This window comes from Petromyzon marinus, chromosome 15 (assembly GCF_048934315.1).
Source record: "Petromyzon marinus isolate PM22_M1 ecotype Great Lakes invasive population chromosome 15, UKy_Petmar_22M1.pri1.0, whole genome shotgun sequence".
In the NCBI taxonomy this organism is placed as follows: Eukaryota; Metazoa; Chordata; class Hyperoartia; order Petromyzontiformes; family Petromyzontidae; genus Petromyzon; species Petromyzon marinus.
Window position 1 is genome coordinate 2,656,027 of NC_133681.1, and position 25,951 is coordinate 2,681,977.

The 25,951-nt window shown below is 50.1% G+C and overlaps 1 protein-coding gene across 1 annotated transcript; it reads left to right on the forward strand.

The window, feature by feature from the left end:
* On the forward strand, positions 1-24,375 carry PPAN (peter pan homolog). The gene is made up of 12 exons (XM_032954651.2): positions 1-150; positions 5,131-5,301; positions 5,817-5,918; positions 7,447-7,497; positions 11,951-12,121; positions 13,684-13,760; positions 15,759-15,866; positions 16,286-16,409; positions 17,779-17,857; positions 20,002-20,131; positions 20,901-21,073; positions 22,433-24,375. Exons 1-12 carry the CDS (start codon positions 139-141, stop codon positions 22,942-22,944), a joined length of 1,710 nt encoding a protein of 569 aa, XP_032810542.2. The 5' UTR covers positions 1-138; the 3' UTR covers positions 22,945-24,375.
* Positions 24,376-25,951: the final 1,576 nt, after the last annotated feature.

Genomic DNA, 25,951 nt, shown 5'->3' on the forward strand with positions numbered 1-25,951 from the left:
TTTTTTTGTTGTTCGTCGGCTTTTGTTTGAGCACGGCGGAATTCCGCCAAGTGAGGGACCGGAAGTGGCTTCTGGGGCCTCGCCGCGCACGTGGGGACGGAGAGGAGCGCTGCGACTGCGACGACGACGACGAGAAGCATGGGGAAGAAGGTGAGACACACAGAGACACACAGAGACACACTCAGAGACACTCAGAGACACACTCAGACAGAGACACACTCAGACAGACACACTCAGAGAGAGACACACAGAGAGACACACTCAGAGAGACACACTCAGAGAGACACACTCAGAGAGACACACTCAGAGAGACACTCAGAGACACACAGAGAGAGAGAGACACACAGAGACACTCAGAGAGAGACACACAGAGAGACACAGAGACACACTCAGAGACACACATAGACACACTCAGACAGAGACACTCAGACAGAGACACACAGAGACACACAGAGACACAGAGACACACAGAGACACACATAGACACACATAGAGAGAGAGACACACATAGACACACTCAGACAGAGACACACATAGACACTCATAGACACACAGATACACTCAGAGACACACAGACACACATAGACACACTCAGAGAGAGACACACAGATACACACTAAGACACACAGAGACACACAGAGACACACATAGACAGAGACACACATAGACACACTCAGACAGAGATACATAGGCAGAGACACACATAGACAGAGACACACATAGACAGACACACATAGAGAGAGACACACATAGACAGAGACACACATAGACAGAGACACAGAGATATAGATAGACAGATCGAGATACAGAGATATAGAGAGACGCAGAGAGAGACACTCAGACAGAGACACACGGAGAGAGAGACACAGAGAGAGACACACAGAGAGATATAGATAGACACAGAGATATATATAGAGAGACAGAGATAGAGAGAGACATTGTGATATATAGAGACACAGATATAGAGACAGAGAGAGACATAGAGATATAGATAAACATATAGAGATATAGACAGAGATAGAGAGGTAGAGATACAGAGAGATATAGAGATAGAGAGACAGGAAAGAAGGTGAGAGCTAGATAGACAGAGATAGGTGAGAGCTAGATGGTGAGAGAGATTTATAGAGAGAGCTAGATACACAGAGATACAGAGAGAATGAGAGAGATACAGAGAGACACGGAGAGATACACAGAGGTGAGAAGGACAGAGATAGATACAGAGATAGAGATAAATAAAGAGATTTACATTTATACAGTACAGAGATACATACAGGGAGATAGTGAGATACACAGAGAGCGATACAGAGATGTACACAGAGTATACAGATATCCTTGGAGATATTCACAGAGAAAGATACAAAGGTAGATTCACTGGTACATGCAGGATAAAGTGATATACACGGAGACGCAGCGAGATGTACAGAGAGCTGCATTCAGATACATGCTGAAATACAAGAGATCGAGAGACAGAGATATAGTCGCTTGGATACACGTGTTGCACCGGCTCAGATGCGCGCGTGTAAGATGCGCGCGTGTAAGTACAGGGATTCACGACAGATACGCACAACTAAATATGCGCACAGTGAAACAGAGAAATACAGAACCACGAGGACACGCGCCGACGTGCGTACAGAGGACATATATAGTTAGAGACGGGCGCAGCGAGATGAACGCACGGGCGACACAGATGCCGGCTTCCCTTCCAGCCACGTGTCCTGGCTGAGACCCCCCACCCCACCCTCCACAGAACGCAGCAGCAGCGGCGGCGGCGGCGGCTCGCCGGCCCCTTCTCAAAGCCACGCGTCCCTCTCGTGCGTCTCTCTTCTCGCTCAGTGATCGCAGGGCTTGGGGGAGGTTTCTTTTTTGCGCATCGTTCAGTTCCGACTGCGCCTGATGATGCTGGTCGCAATCACTTCGCTAAACGTCGCGATTCGAATTGCGTTTATGCTGCGCGCGTACTGTCCAACACACCGGGCTCACGACTGTGGGCACGTTTTTATTTTAAGTGCGTACACCTTGTTCTTGGTGCTTTCGGTAAAGTCACGTAGAAGGGAAATAATAAAAAAATAAAACGTAATCAAATTTTATTATTTCCCGTCTACGTGCGTGACTTTACGGAAAGAACCAAGAAGATGAATCCCTGCAGTCACGAAAGCTTTAAATGGAAATACGCACACCTTGTTTAATTGGCTGTGTCGGGTGGCGGCGGGTTTAACGACACACATTTATATTTACGCGATCTAACCACCCCAAAAAAACGTTATCGTGGATAGTATAAGCCGACGTGTTAAACTGTTTTATGGGACATATGGGTGCAGCTATGTCAATGATGTAGCCGGGGGAAAGACGGTTCACTACATTGTAAGTTAATAGTATTTTAACATAAGGTTTTTTTGGATGATGGATGATATTGGTCGCGAAAGCCTACGTGTTAAACCAATAGTATTTTAAACTGTATTCTATGTAAAACGGGAAGCCAGTGCAGGGAGGCCAACACGGGTGTAATTTTATGTGAAGGTGTTCCTGTTAACACCCTAAGCAGCCGCATTCTCAACATGCTGCAAATTGATCAGCACCTTCTTGGCCACCACGCAAGGGAGTAAGTAAGACATGACCATCGTCTATGCGAGACGAGACGAAAGCATGGGCCAGCTTTTTTTGCATCCGAGGCAGAGAGAAGGGGATTGGATACGGGAGATATTCCGCAAGATGGAAAAATGAAGTCTCTGTGATCTTTTTAATGAGCCTTGAACGGCAATGTAGGATCACAGGTGTCCATCGTAGGCTTTCAGAGATAACTTTCTGCATCCGCTATACTGCTGCTGTCCCCCCCCCCATGTTTCGACCGTCGCTGTGAAGTCCAAGGCAACGGGAAGCTCTGCGCTAACGCTCACCACGTGCGCCGCCACTAGACCGAGAGTCGTCGTTTTGGTCGTGGCGCTCCACGCGCTGTGCCGAAATTGGAACATTCGGCACGGCAATTCGGCTCGTGGCGAATTACTAATACACCGGATAGATGCCGAAAGTGCGGCCGTGCCTAATTATATTCCCAGTTACGAATGATCAAATACCGAAATAACGAGGTTTTACAGACAGTACATTAAAACAAAGTGAGAATGCAGAGCCACAAAGCGTCGTCAACAAAATCCTCAAAAGGAAGAACGCCAATAGACCACACACGGTTCAACGCCGACTGTGAACGTGGTGGACCAATAAAACCTGTCACCGGGTAGGCAGGGTTGGATCAAGGTTCTTGTAGGGCCTTGGCACTTCTGTTTCGTAGGCCTTCAGAGATAACTGTCGACAGTTGCTACTGCAGATGCCCCATGTCACGACTACCACTGCTGTCACTCCGCCTGTTTCACGCGTTGGGAATTCGTCCACTCAGCTAGACAGATGTCATTACCATTGATGCGTTTATTATTTAGTCTGTGCCCTCATTCGATGGGGGGAGAGCGCTCTGTGCCACAGATAAGCAGGTTTCATTTTTAATTATTGAAATGAAAAAAATATATCGCATGATGAAGCTTTAAAAGGATGCCCGTTAATCTTCTTTGGTTCTTTCGGTAAAGTCACGTAGAATGAGAATAAAATAATAAATTGATAAAATAAAATAACACAATAAAATTCTCACGACGTTTCGGCCACAACACAAGCGGCCTTCATCAGGTGAAGGGACGTTTGTGTTGTGGCCGAAACGTCGTGAGAATATTAAGGCCGCTTGTGTTGTGGCCGAAACGTCGTGAGAATATTATTGTGTTATTTTATTTTATCAATTTATTATTTTATTCTCATTCTACGTGACTTTACCGAAAGAACCAAAGAAGATGAATCCTTGCAGTCACGAAAGCTTTAAATCGAGATGCCCGTTAATTTACAATGTTTTATCATACGAACAAAAAACACGGTCGAATGTTTCTCGTAGGCCCTTAGGTTTCCATAAGCCCTCGTCACATTGCCTCCTGTGCCTATTGGATAATATCACGGTCCTGCACAGCGCACACCCCGATTGCCACCAAGAGAGGTGGAATACAGCAATTGCCATCGTGTGACTTCCAGCAAAGCGGAACACTTTGGTACCAGTGTGAGGTTTGGCAATGGGTGGAACGGCTGCGTGATTAGTATCGGCACTCCGCACCTCCGATTAGCACGGTTGGCTGCGTACGGTGCTCAAGAAGTTCAACATACACACATCATACGTACAACTTTGGAAAGGGGCACAGCGTTGGCAATGGTTGCAGCAGTCAACCCAGGGCTTGGCGATTTGGGTGGACGTGTTTGTTTTCGACTCGGCTCTTTGCCCGAATTGATGTTTTCGGGTCAGAGACAGAATCACCTGCATAGGTTTTTTTTTCTTCCACTTACTACCCCAACGTGGATTTTTGCAGAGTTTTATCCTTTGCATTGAGGATGAATAGGGGGGAAACATTTAATTTATCAGGTGCGGGTCAATGGGTTTGTGGAGATGTGGCGACTGCATTGCACAGGGGTGGACGTGGCTGTGCAATGTCGAAGGTTAGCTGAGAGAGGCGCCGTGTCGATATCGTTCAACCATGAGACAAAATAAACCCATTGAGACACGTGGCACGTCGCCTCGACTGCAAGTGCGACCCCAGTCGCGCGAGACGGTTGAAGTTGGCAATTGGGTACGAGGTTAACCCCAGTCTTTTTTTCACGGTATTGCAAGTACCTTACGCTTAAATTATACATCCAGGTTGAAGTCTGTGAGCCATGTAGTAGTGCGACTAACTCTGTCCAGTCCGCCGGAGAGCGGGCATCGAAATCCAGCCGTTCGTGAATATGGTACGGTGCGTGGTTTTGTTCAGGTGGCCGCAGTCACACTGCGAGGTCGCCTGTAACGACCCCACCCCACGTGCGCGCAGCGAGCGGTCGCTGGTCTCTAGCGGCTCGACGGAGCCGCCACTGTTTTCTTGACAGATCAAAGTCGTGCGGAGCGGTGGATGGGGAGGGGATCCTCGACGATGTTTTTTTATGAGGAACCCGGCAGAGCTCCACAGTGATCACCGAAGCGGTGTTCGTTTAACCCGGTGAGCCCGGACGTGTGGCGCAATTGCAGTTGGCCATGTGCGAGCGATCATGCGGGGGGCTGCCATTTCTCTGGGGCTGCAGACGCGCAACCAGCGCAAGGCGTCGTCGCTTGCGGAGCAGGCGGCGCAGGACGCCTTCTCGGGGGTCCCACACACCCTGGTGTTCTCACGCGGCACCCCGTCGCACACGCTCACGCAGCTCGTGACCGACACAAGGCGTGTCATGCAGCCCTACACCGCCAGCAGCCTCAAGGTTCGCGCACGCACCACGGCCGCCACAACTCGCTACACACACACACACGCGCACACTTTCTGCACACACACACTTCACGCATACTCGCTACACACCCACACACACACTTACTTCACACACACTTCACACACACTATCTACACACACTATCTACACAAACACGCATACTCTGAACACACTCTCTGCACACACACACTCTCTACACACACTCTAAACAAACACTCTCTACACACTCTAAAACAATTATCAACAATTACGGTATCTGCAATTTACTTGATTGTGATTACACGTACTAATGTCACACTCGACTGAGAACACTTGGTAGGACCCTCCTCATTAAGCACTGAGGCTCGGGTAGGCTTTGCTCGTAAACAAGTGTAGTCATAATCACAAAATCAAATATCTTCTGCAGCTCAAAGCCCGATCATTATTGTGCATGGCAGATCAACGCATGGCAGATCATCGCTTGTGGAACCATGTGGCCTCGTGCGGTTTTCTATCCCTCTGGGTGTGCAGGTTGGCCGCAAGAACGTCCTCAAAGATTTTGTAACCGTGTCCGGCCCCTTGGGCATCACGCATTTCATGATTTTCTCCAAAACTTTGGACGGCATCAACCTGGTGAGTGGATGACTTTACTGCTCCCGTGCTGCTTCTGTTCTGGAAAGGGGCATTCAATCGATGTGTTCACTATTGCCCTATTTTGGTAAATTCCCAATTATGAATTCCTTTCAAGAAGATATCGTGAAAACACACATTCACCCTGCCCTACCATCTCTCTCCCCCCTCCCTTCTCCCTCACTCCTCTCGACTTCTCTGCCCACAACCTTGGTGCCATCTTCAACTCCTCCCTCTGACACTACCCAGACTCTCTGCTCTCACCTCTTCAGTATTCATAACATCCCTCCCCTCCTCTCACTCTTCCTATAAGCCCCGGGGTTCAATCGCTCGAATTCACTCAGCTCGACTACTCCACCTCGCTTCTTTACGTTCTTCATGCTTACGCCCCTCCAACATCGACCGATACGACATTCCTCTGCCGGATTTAAATCCTCCCCCACACTTCTGCTCCACTTTCCCAACTCCACTGGCTCGCTGCCCACTATCTCTGCCCATTTAAATGTCTTCACTCTTGTCCACGAATCCCTCCATTGTCTTGTCCCACCATATCTTGCTTCTGTCGTATCTCACGACTCTATCCCATCCCAATCTCTTCCACCCCTCTCTGTGCCTCCTTCGCCCTGCACCCAGTCACGCTTTTATTCCTTCTCCCTTCTCTTTGCCCTTCACTGGGACAAACTCCCACTGCAGCACAGGGAGCAGTCGTCTTCACTTTAACAACCTGCTGCTGCTTCTGCTCCTCCCTTAAAACAACCTCCATCTCTTCTCGCTTGCCCATCATGCAACTGCTACTCCCCTATTACTACCCCTATTACGACCCCAACCCCTATCACTACCCCTACCCCAACCCCTATCACTACCCAAACACATGTCAGGTGACATTAAACATTTTTATCATCCTGTGGTTATCTAAAATGTACTTATTTTACATTTGCTAAGTATTCATTAATGGAAATTCCAATCGGTGAGTTCACAGCCAGACGTCAGCATGGTCTCAGATGGTGGGTACCTCGCTTCAACCACATGACGGCAAAGAAAAAACAAACTTAAGTAAAAGTAAAAAAACACGTGTTGTTGCTGGGAGGAAAAGATCACAACGTTGTGGCAGACCACGAGCAGCCTTCAGAGAAGGCCATCGCTCAAGTCTTCATTCGAGTGTTTGTGTGGCTGCGATTGCTTCCCGCTGGCACAATGCCACGGGTGTCCCGGCTTGTGTGGCGTGGTGCAAGGCATCCTTTAGAATGTCAGTGAAGCCGTTGTCGGTGCCTGCAGACACGGCTGTGGCTGCGAGAGACCAGGCCACGCTTCGTGGCCAAGCCGCCAGTTCCTGTCCACTCGTGCAGCGCTGCTGCAAGGTGGATGTTAACGTGCCGGGAAGATTAATCTCACAACTATTTGTCTTCGTGTGCCCGTTACACGGTCCACTTTCTCGCCACGTGTTGACAGTTACCCGTCGTGTGTTTCGCACCCTGATTAAGTGAGCGACGACCAGGATGCATGGAGAGCGTGGTTCTTTTCTATCCCACAGAAACTCGCGCGCATTCCCAACGGACCGACAATAACGTTCAAAGTGAATGAGGTGAGTAGTCGTTTTATATTCTACCGCAAAATGATAATCGATTTAAAAAAAAAAAAGTACAACACCCAGAACGGGGTCAAGCAAAAATGTAATCCTACGTCGTGCAACATTGCCAGGTGGCTACACCCGTAGCAGTACTAAAACTGATTTTTATTTTACCAGTTAAAGCCCACTGAGCTATGTAGCTCTTTTTCAGAGGCGACCCGGCCACAAATGATAGCTCAACAAAGTGGCTTATCATCACGTGGAGAGTTATAGCAGCAGTCAAATACTCCACACGTGGAGCGGTGATTCTAAATGTGGAGGGAAACATCGGAGGACCCGGAGAAAAATCCGTGCCACCAACCAGGGCGGCCACTTGGAATTGAACCATAAACTTGTGCAAAATGCGGTGAATGCGCTACCCAGAGGCCACGTCTCGCCCGTGGTGACGGATGACCGTACCTTGCCACCGGTGCCTCCTCGGTGAGAGTCGCTTTCGTCTGTGTCCGTGTCTGCGACCGGGCTGTTTGCGACGTAGTTGAGATGAACATCGTGGTTAAATTGCTTGGCTCTCGCCGCTTATGACCCCGTGAATCATCGTTTAACAATCGTACAGTATTCACTCACTTGAAGGCAATGTTGCGTTTATCCCGAAAAATACAATTTCCTCACAGTGTTAATATTTGAATGTAACATACGCACATTCGAAAACTTACGTAAAATTTATAGAAATATTTCACCTAGAATATCTCTTGATGGAACGTTTCGTTTCCCAGGGTGTCTGGTGATGCACGCGTAACAATGACACACACAGTGACACACACAATGATACACACAATGACACACACAGTGACACACACAATGACACACACAATGATGCACACAATGACGGACACAATGACACACACAATGACACACACAATGACACACAATGACACACAGTGACACACACAATGACGCACACAATGACACACACAGTGACACACAATGACACACACAATGACACACACAATGACACACAATGACACACAATGACACACACAATGACACACACAATGACACACACAATGACACACAATGACACAGTGACACACACAGTGACACACACAGTGACACACAATGACACACACAATGACGGACACAATGACGCACACAATGACACACACAATGACACACACAATGATACACACAGTGACACACACAGTGACACACACAATGACGGACACAATGACGCACACAATGACACACACAATGACACACACAGTGACACACACAGTGACACACACAATGACGGACACAATGACGCACACAATGACACACACAATGACACACACAATGATACACACAATGACACACACAATGACGCACACAATGACGCACACAATGACACACAATGACACAGTGACACACACAGTGACACACACAGTGACACACAATGACACACACAATGATACACACAATGATACACACAATGACACACACAATGACGCACACAATGACACACACAATGACACACACAATGACACACAATGACACACACAATAACACACACAATGACACACACAATGACACACAATGACACACACAGTGACACACACAATGACGCACACAATGACGCACACAATGACACACACAATGACACACACAATGATACACACAATGATACACACAATGACACACACAATGACGCACACAATGACACACAATGACACACACAATGATACACACAATGACACACACAATGACACACAATGACACACACAATAACACACACAATGACACACACAATGACACACAATGACACACACAGTGACACACACAGTGACACACACAATGACACACACAATGACACACACAATGACACACAGTGACACACACACAATGACACACAGTGACACACACAATGACACACACAATGACACACACAATGACACACAATGACACACACAATGACACACACAATGACACACAATGACACACACAATGACACACACAGTGACACACACAATGACACACACAATGACACACACAGTGACACACACAATGACACACACAATGACACACACAGTGACACACACAATGACACACACAATGACACACACAGTGACACACACAATGACACACAATGACACACACTGACACACACAATGACACACACAGTGACACACAGTGACACACAATGACACACAATGACACACAATGACACACACAATGACACACAATGACACACAATGACACACACTGACACACACAATGACACACAATGACACACACAATGACACAATGACACACACAATGACACACAATGACACACACTGACACACACAATGACACACACAGTGACACACAATGACACACAATGACACACAATGACACACACAATGACACACAATGACACACACTGACACACACAATGACACACACAGTGACACACAATGACACACAATGACACACAATGACACACACAATGACACACACAATGACACACAATGACACACACTGACACACACAATGACACACACAGTGACACACAATGACACACAATGACACACACAATGACACAATGACACACACAATGACACACACAATGACACACAATGACACACACAATGACACACACAATGATACACACAATGACACACACAATGACACACACAATGACACACAATGACACACACAATAACACACACAATGACACACACAATGACACACAATGACACACACAGTGACACACACAGTGACACACACAATGACACACACAATGACACACACAATGACACACACAGTGACACACACAATGACACACAGTGACACACACAATGACACACACAATGACACACACAATGACACACAATGACACACACAATGACACACACAGTGACACACAATGACACACACAATGACACACACAATGACGCACACAATGACGCACACAATGACACACACAATGACACACACAATGACACACACAGTGACACACACAATGACACACACAATGACACACACAGTGACACACACAATGACACACACAATGACACACACAGTGACACACACAATGACACACAATGACACACACTGACACACACAATGACACACACAGTGACACACAGTGACACACAATGACACACAATGACACACAATGACACACACAATGACACACACAATGACACACACAATGACACACAATGACACACACTGACACACACAATGACGCACAGTGACACACAATGACACACAATGACACACAATGACACACACAATGACACAATGACACACACAATGACACACAATGACACACACTGACACACACAATGACACACACAGTGACACACAATGACACACAATGACACACAATGACACACACAATGACACACAATGACACACACTGACACACACAATGACACACACAGTGACACACAATGACACACAATGACACACAATTACACACACAATGACACACACAATGACACACAATGACACACAATGACACACACAGTGACACACAATGACACACAATGACACACACAATGACACAATGACACACAATGACACACAATGACACACACTGACACACACAATGACACACACAGTGACACACAATGACACACAATGACACACAATGACACACACAATGACACACAATGACACACACAATGACACACAATGACACACAATGACACACACTGACACACACAATGACACACACAGTGACACACAATGACACACAATGACACACACAATGACACACACACTGACACACACAGTGACACACACAGTGACACACACAGTGACACACACAATGACACACACAATGACACACACAATGACACACACAGTGACACACACAATGACACACACAATGACACACATGCTTCTCAAAAGGCACAGCCAGAGGCATGTGAACCCAGCCGTGCTGTCCACTGCCCCACAAGGACTTGGTCTCCACACGAGGATAGCAGTGGCCATTTTTTATTTTTCTCTCTGTGAACCCCCTCCACGTGCCGATCGATTGTCGTTGCCCTCAACAACCACGCCCAGTGCCCACCACCAGCCAACAGTGGTCCCGTGCCTTCCCTCACCCCGAGCGCCTCTCCTCCTCCCCCTCACCCCTCTCCCCTTGTATCCTTTTCCTCCTCTCGCGTCTCTGCCCCATCCCCTCCCTTCTAACCAATCCCTCTGCTTCCCTTCTAACCGCCTCCACGGGACCCCTTGCCTTGTTCAAATCTCCCCGCCTGCTCCCGCATTCAAACCTTCCGACCAATCGCCACCGAGCAGGCCGCTTCACGGTTCTCCATGTGCAGCGAGCGCCCCGCGTCGTGTCGGCCGCGGTGAATGCGGTGTCCGTCTCGACCCCTCCCCCATCGCGGGGTCCTACAGAGACGCTTCTCTCGAAGATGCCCCACGTCTTCGCGGTAGTAACGGTTTGTGTGTGTGTGGCGGTGTGTGTCGTGCGACGCTCTCGCGTGCGCAGTACTGCCTGCACAGGGACGTGGTGTCTTCCATCAAGAGGCACCGCATGCACGAGGAGCAGTTCACGACGCCGCCGCTCCTCGTGTGCAACAACCTGTCGCGCGAGCACACGCACCTCAAGCTCACCGGCGCCATGCTGCAGAACATGTTCCCCAGCATCAACGTGCACAAGGTGCGTCAGCCGCCGCCACGCGCCGGTGCCGCGGTGGCGAGATGTTAATTACCTCGCCTGGTATGCAGGAGGGTCCTGGGTTCGATCCGGACCTTGACGCCTGCTGGATATGTGGAGTTTGCACGTCTCTCTCTGGTGTCCTCCGGTTTTTTCCTCCACATTTAGAAACGTGCGTTTAGAATATTTGGCTGCTATACATTTCCACTTGATAAACCACTTCGTCTGCCAGGTCAGTGGGCCTTTCCTGGTAAAATAAAAATATATTAGTCTTTTGTTTTTCTCTGCACCTCTGATTAGCGTGGTTGACTACGTACAGCGTGAAATAAACTCTACATACACACATAAGAGTGGGTCTCTATAGGTCTCTATGCTTCTATACGAGTCTCTTGATCTCCATGGGTGTCTGGGTCTCATCTTTATATTAGGGAAGTCACCGGAGCTATGCACTTTTAAAATCTAAATTAAACACTCATGCTTTTTTGTTAAAGCGTGTTGTCCTTCCCCCGCACCTCCGATTAGCACGGTTGGCTGCGGAAGAAGTTAACATACACACACATAAATACAACAACAACCGCCATTCGCCACTAAGTGGCGGTGACGTCACCACGACGCTTGTGCCACACACATAAATATACACATATGTAAATACACACATACATAAATGCACACATACATAAACACACACATACGTACACACACACATACGTAAATACACACACACATACGTAAATACACACGCATACATAAATACACACATCAAAGATCCCCCATATAGCCTTAACAGACTGTAGGGACAAGTGTTGTTAGCGAGCACCTATGAATGCCGGAACGGTACACGAGGGGGGTGGGTGGCCAGCACCACGCCCGACCGCCTTTGTCTCCCCAGTGGCGATGTTTACACACCGCACCAGGTACTTATTTGAGGCTGAGTCGACCTAGGGGAGGCCCGGGACCGGTTCAGATAATCGTCACTGATGTTGACCGTGAGCGGGAATCGAACCCGGGTTGCCAGGTTCATAGCGCAGCGCGCTAACCGCTACACCACCGCTCCCCATAAATGAATACACACATACACACATAAATACACACATACCTAAATACACACATACACACATAAATACACACATACCTAAATACACACATACACACATAAATACACACTGTGAGGGCACCACTTGCTGGCTTGCCAGGGATTTTGCAGTGCAGCAAGTGGGGCTCCGTCTGCGTTCATTCTATTTGGGGATTGAGTGTTGGCCTCTCTTCGTATGCGTGAGGTTTTCTCCGAGGGGTTCCCCCAGTGTTGGCCCGCACGTGCAAACGGTCGTTCGTGGAGTTGACAAAAAAATATCGCAATGTAGGACCGCAGAGCTTGGGCAGTGGTTGGCGCTGGTTCTGGCCGCCTTCTCGTCCTTGTGGATGAGCAGAGAGACTGTGATTCTGTGCTGCGAGATGGGAGTCGTGGTACGCCGTTCCGTGCTGCTGCTGCTCACGAGGATGAGCAGATCCCGTGGTGTGTCCTGTCGCTCGTGCCGAGCGGTGACTCGTTCTCGGTGCTTTGGCAGGTCCGGCTGAACATGATAAAGCGATGCGTCCTGTTTCACTACGACCCTGACACCAAGCTCATGGACTTCCGCCACTAGTAAGAGACTCCTGCACGCACGCGCGCACGCATACACAACAAAGACTAAGATCTCCTGTATAGCCTTAACAGACTGTTGGGGCAAGTGCTGTTAGCGAGCACCTATGAAGGCTCCTCCAGTTAGCACGGTTGGCTACATAAGGTGCGAAATAAATTCAACATGAATACATGCACACGAGGGGGTGGGTGGGCAGCACCATGCCCGGCCATCTTTGTCTCCCTAGTAGCAATGGTTACACACCGCACCAGGCACTCAATTGAGGCTGAGTCGTCCTAGGGGAGGCCCAGGACCGGTTCAGATAATCGTCACTGGTTTTGGCCGTGAGCGGGAATCGAACTCATGTCCTCGGGTTCGTAGCGCAGCGTAGCGCTAACCGTTACACTACTGCTCCCCATCACAGACACATGGATGCATACACACAGACACCCACACACAGACACGCACAACTCTGTTTAGAATTCCTGTCTTGGAACAAATTCTGTCTCTCTCGCCTCTTGAAAAAGATACCAAGTAGACTTCGAGAGTCGCAGACAAGTTAGTGGCGTCACAAATCGCTGTGTTCACACGCATAAATCCTGCACAGTGTATGGGAAGTCAAACCATGGCTCTGTATAGTTGCTACATTGCTTGTCAGAAAATGTCAAGTTTATTTAAACACGAGCGGGAAGTACCTGGCGTTGCCCAGGCGAAAAAAGACACACACATCGACTTGCACACACACAGACATCGACCCACACACACAAAACATCGACTTACACACACACATATGGACTCGCACACACAGACATCGACTTACACACACACATGGACGTACACACACTCACATCGACTAACACACCTATCGACTCACACACACATATCGACCCACACGCACACACACATCGACCCACACGCACACACACATCGACTCACACGCACACATGGACTTAGACACGCACATTGTTTTAATATTTAATAATTTAATATTTAAATATTAGTTGTCTAAGAATATAGTACTTAACAGTGCCGTTGTGAGGCCTAGTCCCGTGCAGAGCCCCCGGCCTCTCCTAGATTGCCCAGCCGGCCGAGGTGGCACCTTGGCAGGCTGGGGCTGGGCTGCTATGCCCCCCTCCACAGCCCGCTCTACAGTAGCAGTACCTACAAACTGTACAGTAGGATCTACCCACTTTATAGTTGTATATACCAACTCTATAATAGTATATATCGACTCTATGATAGTACTCACTTCACAGAGTGTAGTGGTGAGGCCTAGTCCCGTGCAGAGCCCCCGGCCTCGCCTAGATTGCCCATCCGGCTGAGGTGGCACCTTGGCAGGCTGGGGCTGGGCCGCTACCTCTCCCCTCACCATCCCCCCGCCCACTCTACAGTAATAGTACGTAAGCTCTATAATATTAGTATCTACCAACCCTATAGTAGTAATTGCACGCATTGGGGTGGGACAAGAGGAAAACACACTTTGAAGAATGTACCTCAGTTATGTGTTTTTTTGTTGCATTTTTAACGCGAATGCGCGTCGCTAGGGGGCGCGCATGCGTAGATGCGCGCATTGGTGCGCTAGGAGGCGCAAGTAATAAATAAATAACAAAAAACTTCACTGAATCGCTAATTAAAGTACTTTAAAGGTGACAGACTCGGAATAGCACTGGCTCACCCACGGGGCTTATGCCGTTCTAGTTGGGTACTTTTTTTTTAAATGTCAACCCCACGGTTCTCGCAAGTGTCGGCCACAGACAGTTCCATTCCCGCTCACAGCCAACACCAGTGACGAATGTCTTACCCGGCCCTGGGCCTCCTCTAGGTCAACTCGGTCTCAAATGAGTACCTGGTGCGGTGTGTAAGCATCGCCACTAGGGAGACAAAGGCGGCCGGGCGTGGTGCCGGCTACCCACCCCCTCGTGGGTCGTGCCGGCCTTCAGAGGTGCTGCTCGCTGACAGCACTTGCCGCAACAGTCTGTTGAAGCTATACGGGTGATCTTTGTCTTTGTGTGTGTGCGCAGTAACTTGAGGGTGGTCCCTGTCGGCATGAGCAAGGGAGTGAAGAAACTGCTGCAGGAGCGATTCCCCAACATGTCGCGGTTTTCAGACATCAGCGACCTTTTGTTAAGGTTCGTGCTCGTTGGGATTGTCTCCGTCTTGGCAGTAGCGCATACCTCGAGGTGTGTGCCTGTGAGCCGAGTGTGCTTGCGCGTGTGTGAGTGCGTGCGTGCGGGGACTAGTGGCGTAGCGGTGAGCGCACTCCCCGACGAACCCGACGACAACCCGAATTGAATTCCCACTCACGAGCAAAAACAGTGGCGAATATTCGAACCGGTCCTGGGCCTTCCAGAGGTCGACTCGGCCTTAAATGAGCATCTGGTGCGGTGTGTTAAGATCAGCACTGGGGTGGCAAAGGCGGCCGGGCGTGGTGCTGGCCACCGCCCTCCCTAGCGTGTCGTGCCGGCCTTCATAGGCGCTCGCTAACAGCACTTGCCCCAACAGCGTTGTAGGCTACACGCAGGATCTCTGTGCGTGCGTGCGCGTGTAGGGGAGGGAACCTCTCGGAGAGCGAGGCGGAGGTGGATGGAGACCACAACATCACCGAGCTGCCCCAGTCTCTGGCGGGCCGCGGCAACATGGCCGCCCAACAGAGTGCGGTGCGGCTCACGGAGGTGGGGATGGATGCGTCCGCGTCAGCGCGCGCTCCAATACAACTACACGCGCATTCACGGTGGCGAGATATCAACGATCTCGCCCGGTGCACAGCAGGTTGTGGGTTCGATCCTGACCCTGACGCCTGCTGTATATTTGGAGTTTTTGCTTGTCTTTCTCCTCGTGGTCGCATGGAATTTTCTTCGGGAACCCCGGTTTTTCCCCTTCACATTTAGAAACATGCCTTTAGAGGATTTGCCTGGCTATACATTATTACCACGCTATAGGACGCTTGGTTGAGCTATCACCTGTGGCCAGATCGCTTCTGAAAAAGAGCTTAATAGCTCAGTGGGCTCTGACCTGGTTAAATAAATATAGTTTAGTTTCAAAGATTCCCTCTACGGCCTCGACGGACCGTAGAATAACTCCGGTCCGTGCTGCGACGTCAATCCTGGCTCCGCGCTGCATGGGGCTGGGATTGATTCCTTGTGAGTCTCTTCGACAGCTACGCTCCGTGTACCGGGGGTTGCTCTGTGTGTTGGGGGTTACTCTGTGTGTTGGGGGTTACTCTGTGTGTTGGGGGTTACTCTGTGTGTTGGGGGTTACTCTGTGTGTTGGGGGTTACTCTGTGTGTTGGGGGTTACTCTGTGTGTTGGGGGTTACTCTGTGTGTTGGGGGTTACTCTGTGTGTTGGGGGTTACTCTGTGTGTTGGGGGTTACTCTGTGTGTTGGGGGTTACTCTGTGTGTTGGGGGTTACTCTGTGTGTTGGGGGTTACTCTGTGTGTTGGGGGTTACTCTGTGTGTTAGGGGTTACTCTGTGTGTTGGGGGTTACTCTGTGTGTTGGGGGTTACTCTGTGTGTTGGGACCGTTCTTGCCGCTCGTCACGCTCAAACAAACTTTGGTTGCGTCCCCGCCTACTGGTGGCGCTAACGCTACGTGCGTTGATGTCGACTTGCTTCTGTGTTGAGAGTGTGGCGCTGTGTGCGTGTCTGTGTACGTGCTGATAGAGCCTAATCCGTGCTTTACCGGCGGGCTTTCGACTCTTCACGTGGCCTCAACGTGAACCTAGCATGGCACAAGCGCCGTGGTGACGTCATCGCCACTTAGTGGTGAATGGCGGTTGTTGTTGTGACCGTGTGTGTGCGTGCCTGCCCAGTGAGGGGAGCGGTTGCGGCGCGGTTAGCAAGCCGCGCTATGAACCCGGACAACCAGAGTTCATTTCTCACTCACGGCCAACACCAGCAGCAATTGTGTGAACCGGTGCTGGTTCAGACCAACCCCTCGTGTGCCGATCCGACCTTCATAGCTGCTGCTCACGAACAGCACTTTGCGCAACGGCGTGTTAAGGCTATACGGGGGATCTTTGTTTTTTTGTTCCTGCCTACAGATCGGTCCCCGAATGACTCTGCAGCTCATCAAGATCGAGGAGGGCCTGTGCCAGGGGAAGGTCCTGTTCCACGAGTTTGGTAAGCGCGACGCCATCGCGCTGTGCGGAAATCCCACGGATTGGCGACGTGACTCGCTACTACTCGTGACTCTACCTCGCTACTACTCGTGTCTCTGTGACTCACTACTACTCGTGTCTCTGTGACTCACTACTACTCGTGCCTGTGTGACTCGCTACTACTCGTGCCTCTGTGCCTCGCTACTACACGTGCCTCTGTGACTCGCTACTACTCGTGCCTCTGTGACTCGCTACTACTCGTGACTCTGTGACTCACTACTACTCGTGTCTCTGTGACTCACTACTACTCGTGTCTCTGTGACTCACTACTACTCGTGCCTGTGTGACTCGCTACTACTCGTGCCTCTGTGACTCGCTACTACTCGTGTCTGTGTGTCTCGCTACTACTCGTGCCTCTGTGACTCGCTACTACTCGTGTCTCTGTGTCTCGCTACTACTCGTGTCTCTGTGACTCGCTACTACTCGTGCCTCTGTGACTCACTACTACTCGTGTCTCTGTGTCTCGCTACTACTCGTGTCTCTGTGACTCGCTACTACTCGTGTCTCTGTGTCTCGCTACTACTCGTGCCTCTATGACTCACTACTACACGTGTCTCTGTGTCTCACTACTACTCGTGTCTCTGTGACTCGCTACTACTCGTGTCTCGCTACTACTCGTGTCTCTGTGTCTCGCTACTACTCGTGTCTCTGTGTCTCGCTACTACTCGTGTCTCTACCTCGCTACTACTCGTGTCTCTGTGTCTCGCTACTACTCGTGTCTCTGTGACTCGCTACTACTCGTGTCTCTGTGTCTCGCTACTACTCGTGCCTCTATGACTCACTACTACACGTGTCTCTGTGTCTCGCTACTACTCGTGTCTCTGTGACTCGCTACTACTCGTGTCTCGCTACTACTCGTGTCTCTGTGTCTCGCTACTACTCGTGTCTCTGTGTCTCGCTACTACTCGTGTCTCTACCTCGCTACTACTCGTGTCTCTGTGTCTCGCTACTACTCGTGCCTCTGTGACTCGCTACTACTCGTGACTCTGTGACTCACTACTACTCGTGTCTCTGTGACTCACTACTACACGTGCCTCTGTGCCTCGCTACTACTCGTGCCTCTGTGACTCGCTACTACACGTGTCTCTGTGACTCACTACTACTCGTGTCTCTGTGACTCGCTACTACTCGTGCCTCTGTGACTCGCTACTACTCGTGCCTCTGTGACTCACTACTACACGTGCCTCTGTGACTCGCTACTACTCGTGTCTCTGTGACTCGCTACTAGTGTCTCTGACTCACTACTACTCGTGTCTCTGTGACTCACTACTACTCGTGTCTCTGTGACTCACTACTACTCGTGTCTCTGTGACTCACTACTACTCGTGCCTCTGTGACTCACTACTACACGTGCCTCTGTGACTCGCTACTACTCGTGCCTCTGTGACTCACTACTACTCGTGTCTCTGTGACTCACTACTACACGTGTCTCTGTGACTCACTACTACACGTGCCTCTGTGTCTCGCTACTACTTGTGTCTCTGTGACTCACTACTACACGTGCCTCTGTGTCTCGCTACTACTTGTCTCTCTGTGACTCACTACTACACGTGCCTCTGTGTCTCGCTACTACTCGTGTCTCTGTGACTCACTACTACACGTGCCTCTGTGACTCGCTACTACTCGTGTCTCTACCTCGCTACTACTCGTGTCTCTACCTCGCTACTACTCGTGTCTCTACCTCGCTACTACTCGTGCCTCTACCTCGCTACTACTCGTGCCTCTACCTCGCTACTACACGTGTCTCTGTGACTCACTACTACTCGTGTCTCTACCTCGTTACTACTCGTGCCTCTGTGACTCGTTGCTACTTGTGCTCTGTGCCTCCGTGTCCGAGGGAGCGCCGTGTTTTCGTGCGCTGGCACCGTGTTTCCGTTCCGGGGGTCGTGCGGCGCATCACGACAAGCTCGTGGCGAACACGCGCCTCGTGCGAGCCGAGTTGCGAGAACAAGAACAAATAAGAGACGCGTCTGCTCGTTCCTCGCTCTGTCGAGCTCACAATATATGAACCCTTAAACGTGAATTTGTCTAATGTGGGAACTTCCAAGCCTTGGTCTTGGATAATGATCTGTGTGCCCGTGCGCGCGTGTATTTGTCTTTGTGCAGAGCACAAGTCGGAAGATGAGCTCGCGAAAATGCTCCGTCGACGCGAGGCGAAGCTCATGCTGAAGGACGAGCGGCGGCGCAGGCAGGAGGACGACGTGATGCGCAAAGTGGACGAGCGGGAGAAAAACCGGTAAGTCAGCACAGATAGACCCATACACCTCCAGCACAGGGAAACACAGCAAGCACCACACACCCCTTTACACACACCCCTTTACACACACCCCTGTGTACACAGCATGCACCACACACCCCCTTTACACACACCGCTTTACACACACCCCTGTGTACACACCATGCACCACACACCCCTGTATACACACCATGCACCACACACCCCTGGATATACACCATGCACCACACACTCCTGTATACACACCATGCACCACACACTCCTGTATACACACCATGCATCACACACTCTTGTGTACACACCATGCACCACACACTCCTGTGTACACACCATGCACCACACACCCCTGTATACACACCATGCACCACACACTCCTGTATACACACCATGGACCACACACTCCTGTGTACACACCATGCACCACACACCCCTGTATACACACCATGCACCACACACCCCTGTGTACACACCATGCACCACACACTCCTGTGTACACACCATGCACCACACACTCCTGTACATACCATGTCTACCACACACCCCCTGTACACACACCATGCACCACACACCCCTGTATACACACCATGCACCACACACTCCTGTATACGCAGCCTGCACCACACACTCCTCTACATACCATGTCTACCACACACCATCCACCCAGTGCCATTTTGAGCAAGGAACCACTCTGCTTGTGCCATCGAAAACGCTAACGATGCTGCTGCCGCCGCTGCTGCTGCCGCTGCCGCCGCCGCCGCTGCTGCTACAGGTTGCGCAGCCTGGCCGGCATGAAGCGGAAGCTGTCCCAGGTGCAGGAGGCGGACAGCGACGCCGAGGACCCCTGCTCGTCCGGGAAGCCGGGCGGCGGCGACGCCGTGGAGGAGGAGGAGGACGACGAGGCAGAGTTCTACCGTCAAGCAGTCGGGGAGGAGCCCGACGCAGGTGGGGAGGGATGCGCGCTGGGTGAACTCGCAGGACCGCGGGAGGTGGTCGCGCGTGGAGGCCGCCCGTCCTCTGCGCGCTGCCCGGGGTGTTCGGGGCTTCGCGCGCTTTGCTTGGTCACGCGCTGGGCCCTGGGCGCACAAACCCGGTCAGCCTGACTGGGGTCCCCCCCCCCGAGTGCCCAGGAGGCACTGTGCTTAGTGCCTACGAAAACGAAACGGCCTACGAAACAACATTTTGACAATTTTTGTTGTTGTGATAAAAAATGTAACCAAGATATCTTCTTGAATAATTATGTTTATATAGCAAGGATAGGCACGGTGTTTTTACAAAGAGGCAGAGTCATGTCAATGTCATTCGTTTTTTTTTTCATAAGGTGTGAGAAATAAAGACCGTAGTAGAATTTCGAGATTTTTTCATTGCAAAAGGAACAATAACATCTTCAAATGGTGTTTTTGCGCACAATCTCATTCATTCTTTTTTCCACTTAATTTGTTGGCTGCTCGTTGCAATTTCTTTGTAGTGCTAGCGAGGCGTCGACTCGTGGCAAGTGAGGCGTTCTTGCACGTAAAATAACAGTCAAGCAAATCGTTAAGCTTAAACGAAAGGAAAGAAACTTGGCGCTCACCACGCGGCATCCTTTTAAAACTGCGTCATGCGATGTGATAATCGTAGGAAAAAATTGTTGAAGACATTTTTGCTTGTAACATTTTTAGGCTGACCTTGTTTTTTTTTTACAATAATCAAAAATAAAATCTGCTTATCTGCGGCACGCAGCGCGCTTTCCATCGAATGAGGGCACAGACTAAAGAATGAGCGCGTCAACAGTAATGACATCTGTCCAGCGGCTGGACAAAGTACCGCGTGAATCAAGCCGAGTGGCAGCGGTGGTAGTCGTGACATGGGGCATCTGCAGTAGCAACTGTCGACAGTTATCTCTGAAGGCCTACGAAACAGAAGTGCCAAGGCCCTACAAGAACCTTAATCCGACCCTGCCTACCCGGTGACAGGTTTTATTGGTCCACCACGTTCACAGTCGGCGTTGAACCGTGTGTGGTCTATTGGCGTTCTTCCTTTTGAGGATTGAGATGCCGACGCTTTGTGGCTCTGCACTTTGTTTGAATGTGAATCCCTCGTGCTGTTGGCCCGAGAAGTTTTGTTTCTTCCCGCGTATGCGAATGTGTTCAAATAATATCAGACGGCATCTTCACACGCAACTTCAAAGCTGGACACGGTTGACGACGAGTGTGAGGCACCGCAGGTCAACGTCCACAGCGGTGGGCGCCCGAAGCACGCGCTGCATTTTGTAAAGTGTTCCTCTCTCTCTCTCTCTCCCCCCCCCCTCCGTGCTCCTTACAGATCTCTTCCCAGCCAAGAGACGAAAAACTTCGCACGAAAGAACTCCCAACCGCGGTTACGACAGGAGCGCGAGGGGCCGCGCCGGGGGGAGGGGAGGGACGGGCGGCGGGACGAGGGGTGGGAGCTTTGGGAGTGGGCGCGGGGGCAGCGCCGACCGAGGGCTCGCTCGCAGGGGCAGGGGTGGCATGCAGGGCGAGAGAGGCAGAGGCCAGCGGTCCCCTGGTGGTCGTGGTGGTCGTGGTAGTGATGGTGGTCGTGGTGGTCGTGGTGCTGGTGGTCGTGGTGCTGGTGGTCGTGGTGGTCGTGGTGGTCGTGGCAGTGATGGTGGTCGTGGTGGTCGTGGTGGTCGTGGTCGTGGTGGGAGTCCAGGGAGGGGTTTTTCTCGGGACAGGGGGGGTGCCGGAGGCGCAGGGGCGAGGTTCAGGACCCCAGAGGCTCGCAACGAGAGGTTGAGGAACAGCAGGCCCAAGGCTGCCAAGGGCTCGGGTGGGAGAGGTAGGAAGTTTAAGTGAAGCGCCATCGCAGTGGAGCGATGGGAGACGCCGGCGCGACACGCTGCTGCTGCTGCAGCTGCTGCAGCTGCTACTGCTGCTGCAGCTGTTTGAGGGCGCTGTGCGGGCGACACGGGCAGCACGTTCAGACTCGACCCGTCGCCATTCGCCACGGCCAGGACTGAGAGAGGCATTGTCACAGTTTGGTATCTTGATTCAAGTAAAGAATATAGCTTTTGTTTCATTTGTACCATATCTTTTGTCTAGTCTACCTAGAATGTTATCGTACGTTCCCCGAGCCCAAACGTCGCATTTACTTGTAAGAAAACCCACGATTTATTTTTATACAATGTAACGATTCTCCCACCTTCTCGTGAAATTAATTATTGATATTCGGGGTCACGATTCAAGATTCGATTTTTTAAAATTGACATTGTGCTGAATGTAACGACCTCTTGTTGCCGATTAAAAGATCGATTCCCGCTTGGGTGCGGAGGATGTATTGCGAGATGGTAGATCGACATGATCCCCTTCACAGCCCGGTGCCATCTATTTTCAACGATGCCTCCGAGAAGGCCGTGTGGCTGATGGAATGTGCTGAACAACCTTTTCCGTGAAGGGACAGATGTGTAACTGTTCCCTGTTATACGCTCCACAACGACGCATGATGATTCTTTTTTTTGGGGCACAGGCAGGTGCTGTAGACTCGGTTATCCACGTGCAATTTATCCGACTTGAGGATTAACCGCGCACCTGAGATTTTTTTTAAAATGAATAACTCGTGGATTTTCCCTTAAGCCCTAATTAATAATCTAAACACTGTTACACATTGTTATTCTTGGAAATGTTTATTACAATTCACACGGTGCTTAAACCGAACATATATGTGCTCTGGTTAATCCGAAAGCCACGTGATAGCTCTACAGTACAGTAGTTGTAGTTCTTTACAACAGTGGGCGGAGTTTGATTGCTGTTGATTGGCGTGGCTCTGCTGCTGTCCTCTTGGTGGGCCGAGTCTTCTGCGAGAGAGCAGGAAAATTCCGTCACTGAGCACGCGCATCAATCAGTCGATTCTTTCCTTCAAATGTTTTTTTTTGTTCATTAACAAACAAAATTTTCTTTACTTCAAAATAATGTTTACCTTTATTAGTGGGTTTTTTGGCATAGAGATCCACGGAAAATGTATCCTTTTTGGATTATCCGCGATTTTTAATTATCCCCGGGCGTCCTCCCTGTCATGAACGCGGATGATCGAGAGTCGACTGTAGTTGAGTGGCCAAGAGGAGTGGTGAAGACGGACGGAGATCGCTTGGCGTTAGGGCAGGGAGGTGGTGGGAGTGAGTGCGTAACGTTGAAGCGTCTCACGCGCTTGAGTGGAAAGTTGTTGGCAGCACGTTGTCTTCAAGTTGAGATGAAATGTGGGAATAAATCTTCCCCTTTTTAACTGAGAAACGTTTGGCAGCGTCTCGATTGTGGTTTGTTCACCTGGAAAGCTCTCTGCTGTGGCAGTCTTCCACTTGGCATGTTCCGAGTGATTTTCAAGGAAAATAACGAGGTCGATTTACACGATAAAATCATCGCTAAATTGTGCAAATACTTTGTGTGTCTAGACAATGGTTGTAAAACATGGTGAAGCAATAAGTATGCGGACACCGCCTTATGCCTTGTTCCCCAACCAAAAGAGACATCCCATCAGCCACGGCCTCATTTTCACATTCAGGCTCCACGCAGACAAATGCAGATTGTGAAATGTATTTGGACAGTAGGCATCCTGGAATTTCCAAACTCAAACAACGAATTTGTAAGGCAAAATATTGTCTTGCTCATTAGACGCTCCATCAGCTATTTTATATGTACAACCACTCGGTTAATTAATCGTTATTTGTAAAATGAAACTCTTTTTTGTTACACAAACGTGCAGGGGAGATGTTAAGTCCAGAAAGTGCAGTTATTTGTTAGCATCAACGAGGGAGGCTTTGCCGTCAGTCCCCACGACCAAGGGGGGGTGGACGCCCCTCTCGATGGCCCACGAGTGTCCCGATGCCAGCCTCGACCGCACCGCAGCAATCACAGCCTCCTCCTCGTCAGTCTCCTCATCACAACCTCGTCATAGCCGCCGCCTCGTCACTTCCCCGAGGTTTTCAATGAACATCTCTGACAGACGGGAGTCCCAGGGCGCTCGGCCCGGCCTGCGTCATGAGCAGTTCGTGGAGACGGGAGGGGGCTGGCTTGGGTGCATTGTCGCGCTGACGCTGCCACACACACACACGTGGACTTACACACACACACACACGTGGACTTACACACACACACATGGACTTACACACACACACGTGGACTTACACACACGTGGACTTACACACACAGATGGACTTACACACACACATGTGGACTTACACACACAGATGGACTTACACACACATGGACTTACACACACACATGGACTTACACACACACACGTGGACTTACACACACACAGATGGACTTACACACACACACGTGGACTTACACACATAGATGGACTTACGCACACATGGACTTACACACACACATGGACTTACACACACACACGTGGACTTACACACACGTGGACTTACACACACATGGACTTACACACACACACACGTGGACTTACACACATAGATGGACTTACGCACACGGACTTACACACACACATGGACTTACACACACACGTGGACTTACACACACACACGTGGACTTACACACACACACGTGGACTTACACACATGGACTTACACACACACACATGGACTTACACACACACACATGGACTTAAACACATGGACTTACACACACACATGGACTTACACACACATGGACTTACACACACACACACACATGGCTTACACACACACACATGGACTTACACACACACATGGACTTACACACACATGGACTTACACACACACACATGGACTTACACACACATGGACTTACACACACATGGACTTACACACACACACATGGACTTACACACACATGGACTTACACACACACATGGACTTAC

Coding starts and splice junctions, on each gene's coding strand:
- PPAN (XM_032954651.2), top strand. Junction 15,867..16,285: donor ATCAGCGACCTTTTGTTAAG/GTTCGTGCTCGT, acceptor GTGCGCGTGTAG/GGGAGGGAACCTCTCGGAGA. Junction 17,858..20,001: donor GGTCCTGTTCCACGAGTTTG/GTAAGCGCGACG, acceptor GTCTTTGTGCAG/AGCACAAGTCGGAAGATGAG.